General features: G+C 45.2%; 1 protein-coding gene across 6 annotated transcripts in view; it reads left to right on the forward strand.

Annotated features, from left to right (window-relative positions):
* RBMS2 (RNA binding motif single stranded interacting protein 2) overlaps window positions 1-18,039 on the forward strand; it is a 49,957-nt gene that overhangs the window by 20,850 nt on the left and 11,068 nt on the right. For 4 of the 6 annotated variants that reach the window (XM_079775150.1, XM_079775152.1, XM_079775149.1 and 1 more), the window contains 4 exons: window positions 5,247-5,413; window positions 9,995-10,053; window positions 11,828-11,919; window positions 13,339-13,496. In XM_079775150.1, coding sequence (XP_079631276.1) covers window positions 5,247-5,413; window positions 9,995-10,053; window positions 11,828-11,919; window positions 13,339-13,496 — 476 coding nt within the window. The remainder of the gene's footprint in view (window positions 1-5,246; window positions 5,414-9,994; window positions 10,054-11,827; window positions 11,920-13,338; window positions 13,497-18,039) is intronic. The other 2 variants (XM_079775151.1, XM_079775153.1) reach the window with 1 other exon arrangement.

The raw sequence follows: 18,039 nt of genomic DNA on the forward strand, positions 1-18,039 counted from the left end.
AAGGTTTCTGACAGAAATTAAAGGTGCTGCCTCAGTGAGCACATGAGTGATAAGACAGAGAAGCAGCCTTCTTGCTCATATGGAGAAAGTTGTGGTCTGGATAGAAGACCAAGCCAGCCACAGCCGACTCCTGAGCAAGGCCCTCACTTTCTTCAATACCATGAGGCTGAGAGAGGTGGAAGCTGCAGGAGGAAAGTTTGCAGATAGAAGTTGGTTTATGAGATTTAAGGAAAGTAGCCGTCTCCGTACATAACAGTGCCAGGCGCAGCTCTGGCCGATGTGGCTTAGTTGGTTGAGTGTCTCAGGCACCAAGAAGAGAAGTCTCCAGTTTGATTCCAGGTCAGGGTCCATGCCCAGGCTGGGGTCTCCATTCCCAATAGGGGCAGGGTGTACAGGAGGCAGCCAATCAATGATGTTCCTCTCTCATGATGTTTTTCTCTCTCCCTCTCCCTTCCTCTCTCTCTACAATCAATAAAAACATATATATATTTTAAAAGTACAAGGTGCAGCAGCAAGTGCTGATGTAGAAACTGCAGCAAGTTATCCAGAAGATCCAGCTGAGATAATTAATAAAGGTATCTACACTAAACAACGGATTTTCAATGTAGACTAAACAGCCTTGAATTGGAAGAAGATGCCATTTAGGACTTTCATAGCTACTAATGCCTGGTTTCAAAGCTTCAAAGGGCAGGCTGACTCTCTTATTAGGGGCTAATGTAGCTGGTGATTTTAAATTGAAGCCAATGATCATTTACCATTCCCCAAAACCTAGAGCCCTTAAGTAGATTTACGCTAAGTCTATTCTGCCTGTGCCTTGTCATGGAACAATCAAGTCTGGATGACAGTATATCTGTTTACAACATGGCTTATTAAATATTTTAAGCCCACTATTGAGAGCTACTGCACAGAAAAAAAGATTCCTTTCAAAATATTACTGTTCATTGACAATGCACCTGGACACCCAAGAGCTCTGAGGAGATGTACAAGAAGATTAATGTTGTATTCATGGAACACAACATTCATTCTGTCAGCCCATGAGTCAAGGAGTAATTTTGATTTTCAAGTCTTATTATTTAAGAAACAAATTTCAGCCCTGGCCAGTGTGTCTCAGTATCATCCCATACACTGAAAGGTTGCCAGTTTGATTCCGTCAGGGCACATGCCCAGGTTGCGATTTTGGTCTGGGTCCGGGGGGTGGGTACAGGAAGCAACCAATAGATGTTTCTCTCTCTCTCCCTCTTTCTTCCTCTCTTAAAAAAAAAAAAAATCTATTGAAAAAGAAACACATTTCGCCGAAACCGGTTTGGCTCAGTGGATAGAGCGTCGGTCTGCGGATTGAAAGGTCCCAGGTTCGATTCCGGTCAAGGGCATGTACATTGGTTGCAGGCACATCCCCGGTAGGGGGTGTGCGAGAGGCAGCTGGTGGATGTTTCTCTCTCATCGATGTTTCTAGCTCTCTGTCCCTCTCCTTTCCTCTCTGTAAAAAATCAATAAAATATATTTAAATAAAAAAGAAAAGAAAAAGAAACACATTTCATAAGTCTGCCATTGTTAGTGATTCCTCTGATGGATCTGGGCAACGTAAATTGAAAACCTTCTGGAAAGGACTCACCATTTTGTATGCCATTAAGAACATTGCGATTTATGGGAAGAGTCAAAATATCAACATTAACAGGAGTTCGGAAGAAGTTGATTCCAGCACTCGTGATGACTTTGAGGGGTTCAGGACTTCAGTGGAGGAAGTAACTGCAGGGATGGTGGGAAAAGAAAGAGAGCCAGAAAATTAGTAGAGCCAGAAGATCTGACTGAATTGCTGCAATCTCATGATAAAACAAACGAGGAGTTACTTCTTACGGATGAGCACAGAAAGTGGTATTTTGAGATGGAATGTACTCCTGGTGAAGATGCTGGGAAGGCTGTTGAAATGACAACAAAGGATTTAGAATATTACATAATCTTAGTTGATAATGCAGTGGCAGGGTTTGAGAGGATTGACCCCAATTTTGAAAGAACTTCTGTGGTTAATATGCTATCAAACAGCATCACATGCTATAGAGAAATCATTTGGGAAAGGAAGTCAGTCAATGTGGTGAACTTCATTGTTGCCTTATTTTAAGAAATTGGCACGGCCACCCCAGCCTTCAGCAGCCACCACCCTGATCGGTCAGCAGCCATCAACACGGAGGCAGGACCCTCCACCACAAAAAGGTTATGCCTCGCTGAGGGCTCAGATGAAGCTTAGCATTTTTTAGCAATAAAGTATTTTCTCATTAAGGAACGTACGGTACATTTTTTAGACATAATGCTATGCACACTTAATAAACGAGGGTATAGTGAAAACATAACTTTTATATGCACTGGGAAACCAAACAATGTGTGCGACTTGCTTTATGGCAATACTCACTTCATTGTGGTGGTCTAGAACCGAACGAACCTGCAGCATCTCCAAGGTATGCCTGTCCTGATAGAGGTGGGGGATACCTGCTTTAACATGTTAGCCTGAGTAAAGATTTAAAAGAATGTTTTCATGGATTTTTTAACATATGCTTTTATTGATTTTTAGAGAGAGAGGAAGGGAGAGAGAGAGAGAAACATCAATGAGAGAGAAACATCAACATCGACCCGCTGCCTCCTGCACCTCCCCAGCCGGGGATAGAGCCCGCAGCCCACAGCCCCGGGCATGCGCCCTGACTGGGAATCGGACCAGCGACCTCTTGTCCATGGGTCGATGCTCAACTGCTGAGCTACACCAGTGGGCAAGACTTTAATTTTGAAGTTTGCTAAAGGTCAGAGGCATGAAATATAAAAGGCATCTTTTACATTAATTGATATTCTTTGCGGGAAGAGTTCCCTCTTTGATATTTATGGTTCTGTTTTCTTCTGTTACTAACCCAATTCCTCGCTACCACCACCACCAAAACAAGAGAGAGAAAGAGAGAGAAACCTGGAGATGAAACTAGCATTTTAAAGTAATTCCTAATAGATTTGTTTTATGAAGTGCTTTAAGCCAGTGGAGAACTGGAATATTAGTGTGATGTAGTAAAATGCACTATATTATAGGTAATTATGCAGATTTAGTTTTATGTAAACACAGAGCATAAGGATCTAAAATATGCCATGAACGAATGGGTCCATGTTCCAGCCAGCCTGGTATTTCCTCTCTAATAGAAGTATCTCAAAATGTTTAGCAGAGTCTGGTACCGTCTTGTATCAGTAGTGAAAGATGAGTGGTGTTTCACCCCCATCCTAGATTGCTTGACCATAATGCATCCGTTATTCATTTATTTAAACTTTTAAAACTCGTAAATACCTTAGACTTGACTGAACCCATAGTATCATTATAAAAATTTCATTTTTTACTACTCAACATGGTAATTAGTATTTTATTTTACTTTATTTGTCCAAATTTACAATAGTTTTCAAGCTCTTGCATGTATTTTGCAGTTCTTATTCTACAGTTTTATGAATAATCTTGTTCATAAAAATGGTCAACTTATTTTTACCTTCATGATTTGACAAGTTTTTATTATTTTCTCTTTATCATTTTTTAATGGAACCTCGATTTTATTAGTCTTGTCTAAATGATAGTTTACTTAAGAGGCATACATTGTGTTCTCTAGCATCTGTGTAATAAAAACATCTCACTATAACAAAGTACCTTTTTTCAAACCTTTAACAAGCTTATTTTGACCCTCATTATTCCTGAGAGGTAAGACAATTATGTATTTATTTATTCTATGGCAGACAGGAATTCCTTTAGTATTTTTTAAACTCTCCTATCAAGTTCATTGCTATTAAAGTTTGAAATCATTCTTTCTTTTTTTTGCTTTAATATATATATATATATATACTAGAGGCCTGGTGCACAAAATTCGTGCACGGGGGTGTGTGTCCCTCAGCCCAGCCTGCACCCTCTCCAATCTGGGACCCCTCGAGGGATGTCCGACTGCCCGTTTAGGCCCGATCCCAGTAGGATTGGGCTTAAACGGGCAGTCGGACATCCCTCTCACAATCAGACATCCCTCTCACAATCCAGGACTGCTGGCTCCCAACTGCTCGCCTGCCTGCCTTCCTGATTGCCCCTAACCACTTCTGCCTGCCAGCCTGATCACCCCTAACCACTCCCCTGCCAGCCTGATTGATGCCTAACTGCTCCCCTGCCAGCCTGATTGCCCCCAACTTCCCTCCTCTGCCAGCCTGGTCACCCCCTAACTGCCCTCCCCTGCAGGTTTGATCACCCCAACTGCCCTCCCTTGCAGGCCTGGTCCCTCCCAACTGCCCTCCCCTGCTGGCCATCTTGTGGTGGCCATATTGTGTCCACATGGGGGCAGCCATCTTTGACCACATGGGGGCAGCCATCTTGTGTGTTGGAGTGATGGTCAATTTGCATATTACTATTTTATTAGATAGGATAGAGGCCTGGTGCACGGGTGGGGGCCAGCTGGTTTGCCCTGAAAGGTGTCCCGGATCAGGGTGGGGGTTCCCTTGGGGCATGGGGCAGCCTGGGTGAGGGGCCTGTGGTGGTTTGCAGGCTGACCACGCCCCCCGGCGACCCAAGCAGAGGCCCTGGTATCTGGGATTTATTTATATTCTATAATTGAAACTTTGTAGCCTTGAGCGGAGGCCAGGGCTGGCCAGGAAGCTTGGCTTCCTCCATCGTGGTGGCAACCCAAGCCTCCTGCTTGCTTCAGCTCCGTGGCTGCTGCTATTTTTGTTGGGATTTATTTATCTTCTATAATTGAAACTTTGTAGCCTTGAGCAGAGGCCAGGGCCAGCCAGGAAGTTTGGCTTTCTCCATCACCGGGGAAACCCAAGCCTCCTGCTTGCTCTGTGGCTGCAGCCATCTTGGTTGGGTTAACTTGCATACTCACTCCTGATTGGCTTGTGGGCGTAGCGGAGGTACGGTCAATTTGCATGTTTCTTTTTTTTTTTAGTGTAGATATATATATGTATACACACATATTGATTAAGGAAAGGGAGAGAGAGAAAGAAACATCAATGATGAGACAAAATCATTGATCAACTGCCTCCTGCACACCCCCTACTGGGGATCGAGCCCGAAACCCAGGCATGTGCCCTTGACCAGAATGGAACCCAGGATCCTTCAGTCTGCAGGCCGACGCTCTATCCACTGAACCAAACCAGCTAGGGTGAAATCATTCTTTCCAAGGTGCCAAGATCTTCCTCACTCTCTAACATCTACATGTATAATCCTTTTGACCTTCTGTTCCTATGTCTCCTTGCAGCCATATGTGTCGTTGTCTCAGCAGATGGCACCACCCAGTCCAAGCAACAGTACACCTAACAGCAGCAGTGGGAGCACTGGAAATGACCAACTGAGCAAAACCAACCTCTACATCCGGGGTTTGCAACCAGGCACTACTGACCAGGACCTTGTCAAGTTGTGTCAGTCGTAAGTTGGGGTATGTGTGGGTAGGCTTCCAGGGACAGTATGGATTTGGTGATACTGGCCTGTTGCCAGATACTCTTATCCTGCAATACAATATTATTTTGCTTCTACTCCATAGTCACAAGGTTTCTCAGCAGCCCCTCTGAAAGAAATTCTACCTGCTACTAATACATAAAACCTTTGTGTTTCTCTGAGGAAAGCCAGGATAAGGCTGGCCTTTAAAGCCTAGTGTATGACTTTGTTTCTAGCAAGTATCTAGAATTAATAGTCTTGGTGGAAAGATTCCTATCCTTACACCTTGAATAGAAATATTCAGTATCTCCAAAGGTATTGATTAGAAGGCAGTGAGGGATATAAGAAAGTGGGACTAGTCAATTGAATTATATGCTTCAAAGAGTTTCTGCTGCTAGAGATATACTCAGTGAACCGGAGAAGCCCTCAAAGCAGTGGATGAAGAAGAGGGTGGAGAAAGAGGCAGTCACTTTGCACCTTCCCTCTAAAGACACTCGGGGTTCTTCGGAGCAGACTGAGTCATAAGGCGGAGATAACTGTTATGGAATTAGCCTCGTTAAGAATCCTGGGGAAATTGCAAGTGTGCAGAAATGCCGGTTCATTTCCTTTAGGCAGAAAAGTGTATGTTTCAAATAATATGGAGGAGCCAAAACCGGTTTGGCTCAGTGGATAGAGCATCAGCCTGCGGACTGAAAGGTCCCAGGTTCGATTCCGGTCAAGGGCATGTACCTTGGTTGCGGGCACATCCCCAGTAGGGGGTGTGCAAGAGGCAGCTAATCGATGATTCTCTCTCATCGATGTTTCTAACTCTCTATCCCTCTCTCTTCCTCTCTGTAAAAAATCAATAAAATATATTAAAAAAATAATAATAATTATGGAGGAAAAGTCTGGGGATGGAATGGGAACATTAATGGGGAGAAGGAAAGCGGACTTTTGGTAAGTGGATGGTAGAAGGAGAAAAATCGGACCCTTCGATTATGTAAATTTACCATTTTTAAAAACTTCGTTTTGAAGTATAACAAGTGCACAGAAAAACGCACGAACCGTAAGTGTATTTACAACAGTGACTTTTCACAAGGTGAACACACCCTTGTTGTTACAGAAACAGAACACTGCCACCTCTTCCCACGCCCGCCTCTCCATTTCTCTCTCTTTCCCACCCAAAGGTGTCACTTCAATACGAACAGTGCTGCTCTGAGCTTTACGTGCCCTTTGGTGCACGTGTGTACGCCTTTATGCCGTGTCTATACCTACGAGTAAAAGTGCGTTTGTTCAGCTTCTGTTGATGTTGCTGAACCATTGTCTGAAGGGGCTACAGTAACTCAGACTCCCACAACCATGCACGTAAGCTCCAGTGCTCCACGTCCTAGAGAGGCAGCACATTCTGCCTGCAGAACACCGTTGTGTGAGGCATCACATGTACTCTATGCACCCCTTACTCTTCTGGTGTGGTTTGCAAATCATGTGGATTTTTTTGTTAGCGCCAGACTACACAAATTCAACCTCTAAAGGCTAGAGGTATGTATAAAACGGGTTCCTTTAACTCAGCTTACCTTACTAGAAAGGTATTTCAATGGCACTTAGTCTAGGACTAGTAATGTTTTGGGGGAATGCAAACTGGCAGGAATGTTGGCTTATGAGGGAAAAGACTATCTTATCAGTCTAGTTCTTCATTCTGCACCTCGTGTTTCTTGTCCTAGATATTTTGTGCTACAAAAATCTCCTCACTCCACATGACAGAGGAAAAGCTCAGTTCAACTTCCCCGTACGTGCTTTTAGACATGCATCTCGCCCTTTCCAGCAGTTGCCCCACCTTCTGCCGTGTCTGAAGGGATGAGAATAGTCAGGGTCAGCATGTAGGGTGGGAGTGAGGAGTCCGGAAGGGGACTGTGGGGAAGGGGCAATGAGGCAGGGAAAGCACGGGTGCTGGGTGAGTGATGAGGAAAGGGGGGCTGAGAAGAGCAGGTGAGTAGACGCCTCCTGGACGCTGTGAGCTGGGAGTTAAACCTTTCTGGGAGGGTGCTTCCTCTGCGTAGAAGGACGTCCTGCCTTTGTCCCAGTTGGTCTCCCTCCGGGTTGCAGGGGAAGTGGCAGGATCCTAAGCCCTGGTGGGCGGGAAGGAGCGGCGGCGTGGAGTCTGGGACTGGAGCTCGCAGTCTGAGGAGGAAGCGGCAGGAGTTGCTCGGCGGCTGCCAGCTGCCTGGAAATTCTGAGCTCAGTCTCAGGCTGCTCAGACCACAGCAAGCTCCACCCTGGGGCCTCCATCGGGATAGCAGCATGCGTGTCCTCTGGCCTAGTCTCATGCAGCTCTTCCTTTGCCTAAATTTGGGAAAGAATCCAAGTATGTAGCCCTGAAGAGCTAGGATCACCCCCCCCCCCCATTTTAATGTGTTCTTTTCCCGGCCTCCAGGGCATTGCTTAGCTTATTCTTTCTAATCTGTTGGTTCCAAGAAGCCCCACTAAAACAGTCAGTGAGAGGTCGCCAAGGAGCGAAACAAATACACCAACCATCCTAGAGCTTTAGGGATGAGAAGAGCGGCAGGAAAAATGCTTCTTTGGGATATTGGTCTTACATTCAGTCCCTGCTAAGCGTTTTTAGTTAAATCTTGTACTTACAACTTTGTCAGTGCTATCTGTTCTCTCTTGAATATTTTCACCCTCCTGGAGTGGAATGGAGAGACTTTTCTCCAGTGGAACACTTCTCATCTAATCCCCGACGTGGGACACCCCGCTCTGCTGCCAAAGCATGCTCTTCCAAAATGTTGAAAACATGGCTGTCATGCAAATATAGGTGGACACATGCCAAAGATTTATCCCAGTCGTTGGTGAGGGAACCAGCAGGACGGTAAAATGAGTTCAAAAATCATTTGAGGGACGGAGTATTTACAGGTACTGAAAAAAAGAATGAGATTGCTGGGTTACATACAAAATGGGTTCATATCCCAGAGAACCATAAAACAGTGACCTTTGGGACTTTCTTTCCTACTGGACAGGAACTATTTGCATTTCTACTGGATAAACATCAACAGTTAGTATGTATCCTCACTAAGCCTGGGCCCCAATCAGTAGTAAATAGTAAATGAAACAACTCGCTAGGTAATGACATATACCTTGAGTGGGCCTTTTATTGTATTGTATTTTTTTAAATATATATTTTTATTGATTTCAGAGAGGAAGGGAGAGGGAGAGAGATAGAAACATCAGTGATGAGAGAGAATCATGGATCGGCTGCTTCCTGCACGACCCTCCACTGGAAAGTGAGCCCACAAAACTGGGCATGTGCCCTGACTGGGAATCAAACTTGTGATCTCCTGGTTTTTAGGTTGATGCTCAACCACTGAGCCATGGCGGCTGGGCTTGAGTGGGCCTTTTAGACAATATTCCAGAATGATGTTGAAAGGATATGCAATCATCATTTTGCCTTGTCATCAAGTTTTGGATAATTTTCTTTCCTTTTTTTGTTTTTTTGTTTTTGTTTTGTTAATCCTCACCTGAGGATATTTTTCTATTGATTTTTAGAAAGAATGGAAGGGAAAGAGAGAGACAGACAGACAGAGAGAGAAACATCAATGTGAGGGAGACACATCGATTGGTTGCCTTTACACACACCCCTACCAGGGCTGGGGAACGAGCCTGCAACCAAGGTGCATGCCCTTGACCAGAATCAAACCCAGGGACCCTTCAGTCCATAAACCGATGCTCTTTCCACTGAGCCAAACTGGCCAGGGCTGAATAATTTTCTTACCTGGCCTTGTGCCCACTCCCCTCCTAACACACTCAAATCTTGACAATGAGAAATAGAAGCTTTAGAATACGGTAAAACAGGAGAGCCATTTTCAGTAGGTTAAAACTGAGGTCACTTGAATGTAATAACAGTGATAGCAGTTAAGAGTTTTTACGTGTTTAGCATGTGGTAAACACTAGTGCTTCATATTCATGAACTCATTTACTGTTCCCAACAATCCTATTTCTATTTTACGGATGGTGAGACTGAGGCACAGAAAGGTTAAATGACTTGTCCAAGATCACACATAGCTACACAGAGGCAGAGCCAGGATTTGAGCATAAGAAATCTGGTTCAGGTTGACCTTCAATCAGTAGAGGGATAGGGAACTGGGTGTCAGAGAAGATAAATGTCTATAGGTTTTTCACAGGAGGAATGGTGTTTGTCCAAAAGGAGATAAGTAACATCAAGGATGGCTTTTAGTCCTTAAGGAATTCCTGCCTGAGCGCTGCCCTTGCACATTCTGTGATGTGTAAGTCGCTGAGCTTCTCTCCTGAGAAGACAGTAATCTCTTTCTATCTAGTGTCTGAGTCTTAGTTGGAGAAGAAGAGAGAAGTGTGTTGGACTGCAGTTGCCTTATTTCCTGTGGGTACCCTTGGGAATTAGGTTTTCTATGATAAGTCTCACATTTTAAATTCATCTTCTCTTTGCCTGTTACTAAGGTTTGGGTAGGATCAGCTGTCGTAGTGGGAGTGGAGAAAGGATCTGGGTTCATCCAGATGTCTCATTCCCCGTCCTTTCCTACACACCTGCCCCAGATGATCACTTTGCATTTTCTTCTCCCTTAGATATGGCAAGATCGTCTCCACGAAGGCCATATTGGACAAGACCACAAACAAATGCAAAGGTGAGAAAGAGCTGTCCTTGGTGATGGAGAGCAGCTGTCAGTGAGCCCATCCCTTGTCTCTGCCCTTTACTGCTGCAAGTCCCTGCTACCCAAGGCCGGAGAGACATCTCAGAGGTGTTCAGACTTAAAAGACCAGCAGAGCCCTGGCCAGGTAGCTCAGTTGGTTAGAGCATCGTCCTGATATGCCCAGGTTGCCAGTTTGATTCCCGGTCAGGGCACATACACGAGTTAACCAATGAATGCATAAATAAGTGGAACAACAAACCCATATTTCTCTCTTCCTCCCTCTCTTCCCACTTTCTCTCTCTCTAAAAATCAATCAATAACAATGTTTTAAGACTAGCAGATATTTAGACTCTTTGGTGACCAGAGAGCTAGAGCTGCATATGCTATTTGGGGGACCTAAGGCTAGAAGTCTGCACAAGAGTCTTGGGGTCCCTTGGGCTTACTTTGAACCTCATGTTCCCCTGGATTGGATGGTGTGTCTGAGTAGGTGCGATTCTTTCTCTTTAGCAAAGCATTGTAAATGCTTTTTGGTGGTAGTGGGGTGGATGACTGGGTAGGTATTATTTTGGGAGGATTAGTAGTTTTGTTGGGTTTTGAGCAGTTTTAGGTGGAGATGTAAGAATTGTAGGAGAGCCGAAACCGGTTTGGCTCAGTGGATAGAGCGTCGGCCTGCGGACTGAAAGGTCCCCGGTTCGATTCCGGTCAAGGGCATGTACCTTGGTTGCGGGCACATCCCCAGTAGGGGGTGTGCAAGAGGCAGCTGATTGATGTTTCTCTCTCATCGATGTTTCTAACTTTCTATCCCTCTCTCTTCCTCTCTGTAAAAAGTCAATAAAATATATTAAAAAAAAAAAAAGAATTGTAGGAGAGGAAAAGTATGTAGGTTGAAGTAGAGAATGGCTTCTTCCAGCAGGCAGCTGGTTATCTGCCATGAAGAGGCTGTACTCCCACCTGGCCAGTGTGGCTCAGTGGTTGAGCATCCGCCTATGAACCAGGAGGTCACGGTTCGATTCCAGGTCAGGGCACATGCCTGGGTTGTGGGCTCGATCCCCAGTAGGGGTGTGTGTAGGAAGCAGCCAATCAATCACTCACTCTCATCATTGATGTTTCTCTCTCTCTCCCTTTCCCTTTCTCTCTGAAATCAATAAAACTATATAATTTTAAAAAGAGGCTGTATTCCCATGCCTCGCATTCTGGGGTGTGGCTAGAAAAGAGGAAGGGTTGTTATTTTAAGACGTCAGAGTGGGGGGTGCTGTGGATTATTAGATGAGCCTCCTTCCTGAAACCTCGTCTTTGTTGAGGGAGGGAGAAAGGCAAGGACACAAGGACCTTATTGCCCTGGGCACTCTGAGCTTTAAAGTAACTGAGAATGCCCAGCAATGTGTGGCTCAGTGGTTGCGTGTCAACCCTTGAACCAAGAGGTCATGGGTTCCATTCCCGGTCAGGGCGCATGCCCGGGTTGGGGGCTCCATCCCCAGCAGGGGGTGTGCAGGAGGCAGCTAATCATAATTATAATTCTCTCTCATCATTGATATTTCTCTCTCTCCCTCTCCCTTCCCCTCTGAAGTCAATAAAGACATATTCTTTAAAAAATAGACCAAATCTCACAGGGGTTGAGAAGCACGTGGATATGCACCTGAAACCTGCCTACCACTTCTATTACATGGATCAGAACCCTTCCTCTGTCTCCTGAGAAGCCTGGGCCTCCTACCCCCGCCCCCCACCCGCCGTATTCCCCCACCGCACACTGACGCTGTTTCCATTCCAGGCTATGGCTTTGTGGACTTTGACAGCCCTTCAGCCGCACAGAAGGCCGTAACAGCACTGAAAGCCAGTGGTGTCCAGGCACAGATGGCAAAGGTAAGGAAGGGTGCTGCCCCGGTCTTTCCCTCCACGGGGTTCTGGTGAGTAACAGGGTTCAGTTCCAAGGTTCCCAGGGCCCGAGAACCGTGGTGCTGACGGGCCAAGGCCCCTGCAGTGATCTGTTACTCTGTCTGGCCAACGGCAGTCGGGGCTAGGGACCTGTTCAGCACCCCGGGGCTGCTGGAGGAAGACGATAGGCAGGTAGCTCTGTCCAGGATTATACGCAGGCAGGAGGGTCCAGAGGCTTGCTCCCTTCCTCCCGCCTCTCCCCATCCCCACCCTGGTTCCGCACTTCCCTGCCACACAGCTTGTGGGAGTTTTGCAACATTCTCTGAAGAAGCCAGTTGTGCATCTCAGCGTTCAGAACAATGCGTTCCACCTCCCAGCACTGTTCCCTGGGGTGGGGTGGTTCTGTGGTGGGGCGTGGGGGGAGGGACCTCCCCACGGGGAAGGAGACCGTCCCTCCTCAGATCTGCCCGGGGCTTCTCTTTCCGTCTGGGCGACTGGGAATCCAGGGCTTTCCCCTCCCGCGTGCTCTCCGGTGGCACTGCCCCTGGCCTGTCTGAAGTCGATGATGAGGCAGGGCTGCCAGCCACCTTTTTCTATAATTAAAGAAAGTGGAAGCCCTGAAGGGAAAGGCGGAAGAGGGACTGAGGTGGCTTGTGACCCACAATCCAGAGCAGAGTGGCTGCTTAAATTCTTAAAAATGCAGCTATGGGACGTGGTAGCCACTGCGTACGCTTTGCCCGCCGGCAGGGCTCTCCCGCCTCTTCCTTCTGTGGAAAAGCCTGACGGCGCATGTGGGACTCTGCAGAGCTCCTGTGAGACCAGAGCTTTCCGGCTCCACGGGGACCGGGGAGCTACGCCTGTGGCCCTCTGTGCAGCCCCAGCACATTGCCTTCCCGTCCTCCTTGTCCTCCTTCTCCCTCTGCCCTCGTCCTGCTTCCCCTCCGTCAGGGAGTGAACAGGCATTCCTACTCAGAGGAGTCTGCTGTGGCCGGAAAGGGGGGCGGGGGGTGGGGGGGGGGAATTACTCAAAACAATCCAGCCAGCGAACAAGGCGGTCCGAGAGGATCCAGCCTCTGGGACCGGCTGCAGGGGGAGGAGGAGTGCTGCTCTGCCTAGTTCTTAAAGAGACAGCCATCACTTTATCAATGACTTGTATTATGGGCTTGTATAGTACTAATGATATTAAATCTGCTTTCTCTCTCTCTCTCTCTTCTTTTTTTTTTTTTTTTTGGGGGGGGGGGGTCTGGGCTCAATATACAACCCATGGTAGTAGGACTAGGTGCTTGTTACAAATAGTTAAGATTCTCTGTTTATGTGGGACCCTTCCTGTTACCTTTTTTTCTGAGATACTATTTTGTGGATGAAGGCTGAGATGTGAGCTTCATTCTCTCTCTTTTATTTCCATAGCAACAGGAGCAGGACCCCACAAATTTATACATATCAAACCTCCCACTGTCAATGGATGAGCAAGAACTGGAGGGAATGCTGAAGCCCTTTGGCCAAGTTATCTCCACTCGGATCCTTCGAGACACCAGTGGGACCAGCAGAGGGGTTGGCTTTGCAAGGTGAGGGGTGCCAAGAATGGGAAATGACGTGGTTAATAACGAATGTCACAAAGACTGTGCCCCCCTTTCCCACAAGGGACCGATCAAAAGTACTTGGTAGTGTTACGGGGACGCTCCGGCTGCCTGTCACTGTGTCCAACAACGAAGGCCAGGGTGAATCACATTGGGCGTTGGTTGAGAGGGCCAGCCAACCAAGAAGACAGGGTGCTTACAAGCATCAAATCTCGCCTTCCAGCAAGGTGCAGGGGACAGGATTGTATGGGGAAGGGGCTAGGGTGAGGCCAGGAACGGAAGTCAGCTATTGTCCTTTAGTCATCAGGCGATGAGGTGAGGTTGATGAGGTGATGTTTTGACTCCTGGTGGGTTGGCCTGACCATGCTTATCAGTTCTGCTTGCTGTATTCACAGCTGAGTCACCTCCTCCATCGCTTTGCACCAGCCTTGAAAAGGAAACTTAAGAAAAACGTAACCCCCTATTCGCATATAAGAAACCTAACCCCCTATTCACATACTAATAAGTATATGTGTTCTAAGATTTAAAACAATAAGATTATTTTTCAGATTAACTCAGGTGCTCTCTCTATCAGATGATAGGCCTTCCCTATCAATAGTAAATCAAGTTTATTTAATTATAGGTCACAATACTAAAAAGTTCATGTGCCCCAAATTCTTGTCCTTTCCCCACTACTTTCTGCTACTCTAGCCTTTATTCCTTTGCTCCAGACCCAACCAGAATAAAATAATTCTGCATCTTCTAGTAGATTTAATGTCACTGCTACTGTACAAGCCCATAAAGCAAGTGCTCTGTATCTTCCTAGTGTCTCAGTTAGTCATCACTACACCCTGGAAATGTTAACTCCCCGTGTTATAGGTAAGGAAACCAACGTTCCCAAGGTGAAGTGACTTGTCCCGGGTCCCAGGAGTGGGTGGCAGCGGCAGGGCCCAGTACTGCTGGCTTCCAGGTGAAGTGGAAGAGCTGGTCTACCTTCAGATCTGCTGAGAGACTTCGATTCTGGAACCACCTCTGCCACCAACTGTCCACGTGATAGCAGACCTTTCTGCGTCTTGGTCGACTCTGGAGATTGATTTATTATTTTTTGGAAAAAAAAATTTATTTATTTATTATTATTATTTTTTAAAATATATTTTTGATTTTTTACAGAGAGGAAGGGAGAGGGACAGAGAGTTAGGAACACTGATGACAGAGAAACATCGATCAGCTGCCTCCTGCACACCCCCCACCAGGGATGTGCCCGCAACCAAGGTACATGCCCTTGACCGGAATCGAACCTGGGACCCCTCAGTCCCCAGGCGGACGCTCTATCCACTGAGCCAAACCGGCTTTGGCGAAAATATATTTTTTAATTGATTTCCGAGAGGAAGGAAGAGGGAGAGAGAGATAGAACATCAATGATGAGAGAAAATCATTGATTGGCTGCCTCTTGCACGCCCCCAATGGGGATGGAGGCCACAACCCTGACCAGGAATCAAACCATGACCTCCTAGTTCATAGGTCAACGCTCAACCCCTGAGCCACGCCAGCTGGGCTGCGGAGATTGATTGAGATGAGTGATTTTCTTATGTTGTTCCTAGCGCTGCAGAACTCTCTAGCGTACCCTCCTCTGTGCTTAGGTGCCATTGTTGTAGGGCATCAGCTTCCCCTGTCCTACTTAAGAAATGGTTCTGCTTTTTTGTTCTTCTTCTTTTTAAAATTGATTTCAGAGAGGAAGGGAGAGGGAGAGAAAGACAGAAACATCAATGAAGAGAGAGACTCATTGATCAGCTGCCTCCTGCACGCCCCCTACTGGGAATCGAGCCCATAACCAGGGCATGTGCCCTTGAGTGGAATCGAACCCAGGACCCTTCAATCCCTTCAGGCTGCAGGCCGACACTCTATGCCCCAAGCCAAACCAGCTAGGCTCTGCTTTTATTTATCTTAAGGTTTTGTCTGAAAGGAGATTCGGTTGTGGTGTTTGTTTTTTCTTTAAATTTGAAAACTGCTGGGCTAAGGTCCCTTTTTGTTTTATATCTTGTCTGGTCCAAGAAAACTCCTTTACTCTGGAGTGTTTCAAACCGTGGGAACTAGGAATAGTAGCCAACTCACTCTTGGTAGCACCACCTGCTGGCAATCCCAAGTGTAACTAAGAGAGTCCTGAGGCTTGTGGTCCTCAAACATTTTTGTTCCCATACTCTTTGAAAGCCAACCCATTTCAGATCATGGCATTGTCTTATTAAATTATTTTCCCAAGACCAAAAATACCCCCACACTTAACATTTCAATTTACTAAGTAATTAAATGGTCTAAACAACTCAAAAAGTGTTCATATCTCTCCTGGCTGATGTGGCTCAGTGATTGAGCATCAACCTATGAACCAGGAGGTTTGAGTTCGATTCCTGGTCAGGGCACATGCCTGGGTTGCGGGCTCAATCCCTGGTGTGGGGCATGCCTGAGGCAGCCAGTCAATGTTTCTAGCTCTCTCTCTCTCTCTCTCTTTGAAATCAATTTTTAAAAAAATATTTTTTTTAAAAATTGTTCATATCTTAGCAATTTTATATCTACTTGAGAAAATATGTTGAAAGAGGAAATATATTGCGACGTTAAATAACTATACTTACCAATGGGATGTGTACCTGTTGGAAACCGAACAAGTTGTCAAACCTTGGAATCAGGTTGGACACTATACCCTCATTTCCTGTTATACATTGATTTTCTTATGGTGCTTGCTTTTGTCATAGCAACCGTTGAAAAACCAACTTTGCAAAAATACATTATCAAAAGGACTGTAGGTTGATCTGTTGTTGCAATGGTGAACTATTTAGAGTTAGTTGCTCACACAGTATCCAACAGATGTTGCTGTATTTTCTCCAGAAAATTAAAATATTCCTTACTGTGGATCTGCGAGCACCCAGGGTGTCTCAGAGCCCAATTTGGGAAATGTGCCTTTAAAGACTTGAAAAACTATGAAATCTCTTGCATGTTTCTACATTAATAACTACAAATGTTCTTGAAACATTTAGGTTCTTGCTAAGTATGATTTCCAGCAAATTATAAACATTGATATTTTAAATCATACTGTTTTTTAAAAAATATATTTTATTGATTTTTTTACAGAGAGGAAGAAGGGAGAGGGATAGAGAGTTAGAAACATCGGTGAGAGAGAAACATCAATCAGCTGCCTCCTGCAACACACCCCTACTGGGGATGTGCCCGCAACCAAGGTACATGCCCTTGACCAGAATCAAACCTGGGACCCTTGAGTCCGCAGGCCGACGCTCTATCCACTGAGCCAAACCGGTTAGGGCTAAATCATACTGTTATATAATTTTTCAGTGTATCCAAATGAGATCTAAATGTCATAGTAATTTTATACACAAAATCATCCATCTTAAAAATACATAGGGCATTTCTTTTTTACTAGTTATAACTCTTACATCTTTCTTATAACATTCCATTTTTTGCCCTATCTGGTTTGGCTCAGTGGATAGAGTGTCGGCCTGCGGACTCAAGGGTCCCAGATTCGATTCCGGTCAAGGGCATGTACCTTGGTTGCGGGCACATCCCCAGTAGGGGGTGTGCAGGAGGCAGCTGATTGATGTTTCTAACCCTCTATCCCTCTCCCTTCCTCTTTGTGAAAAATCAATAAAATATATATTTTTAAAAACATTCCATTTTTTCTTCTTGATCTTACATTTTTATTCCATTTGTGTTGTATTCTAGTGTAAAACATTTTTATAGATGTAAGTCTTTTTATGGACCATTCTGTAATACTTCTCTGCAATAAAAACATGTATATAAATTAAAAAATTTTTTCAGTGGCCCTGAGGCTATATATGTATGAACCCATAAGAAAATTCTCTTTTTAAAATATATTTTTTATTGATTTCAGAGAAGAAGAGATACAAACATCAATGATGAGAGAGAATCACTGATTGGCTGCCTCCTGCACACCCCTACTGGGGATTGAGCCCACAACCCAGGCATGTGCCCTTGACTGGAATCGAACCTGGGACCCTTCAGTCTGGAGGCTGACGCTCTATTCACTGAGCCAAACTGACTAGGATAAAAATTCTTTTTATAATGTTTAGTTCACAGTTGCCCCAAACAACATAAGTATATTTAAATGTTGATACAAAATTATTCTATAGGAAGTAAATTTTATTGGAAATGCTTCTCCTATGACATGAATAAGTTTTATTTTGTTTAGATTTTTCTAATTAGGTCATGCAGCCATCAGTGAATATTGTTCACTGCTGTAACAAGACAGGGTTTGATATCAATTCTGTTCCTGAGTTTTGTTTTCATGCTGAGAAACTTTGTTCATACAAATAAGTAAATGGGAATGGAAAGAGATTTTTTAGTGTTTTTTTTTTTTAAGATTTAAAAATTGATTTTTTAGAGAGAGAGGGAGAGAGAAACACCAATGTGAGATCAAATCATCCATTGACTGCCTCCTGCATGCCCCTTATCTGGGATCAAGCCCATAACCTGGGCATGTGCCCTGGCAGAGAATCAAACCAGCAGCCTTTTAGTGCACGGGACAACA

This window comes from Cnephaeus nilssonii (genome assembly GCF_951640355.1).
Source record: "Cnephaeus nilssonii genome assembly, chromosome: 6".
NCBI classification, from domain to species: Eukaryota; Metazoa; Chordata; class Mammalia; order Chiroptera; family Vespertilionidae; genus Cnephaeus; species Cnephaeus nilssonii.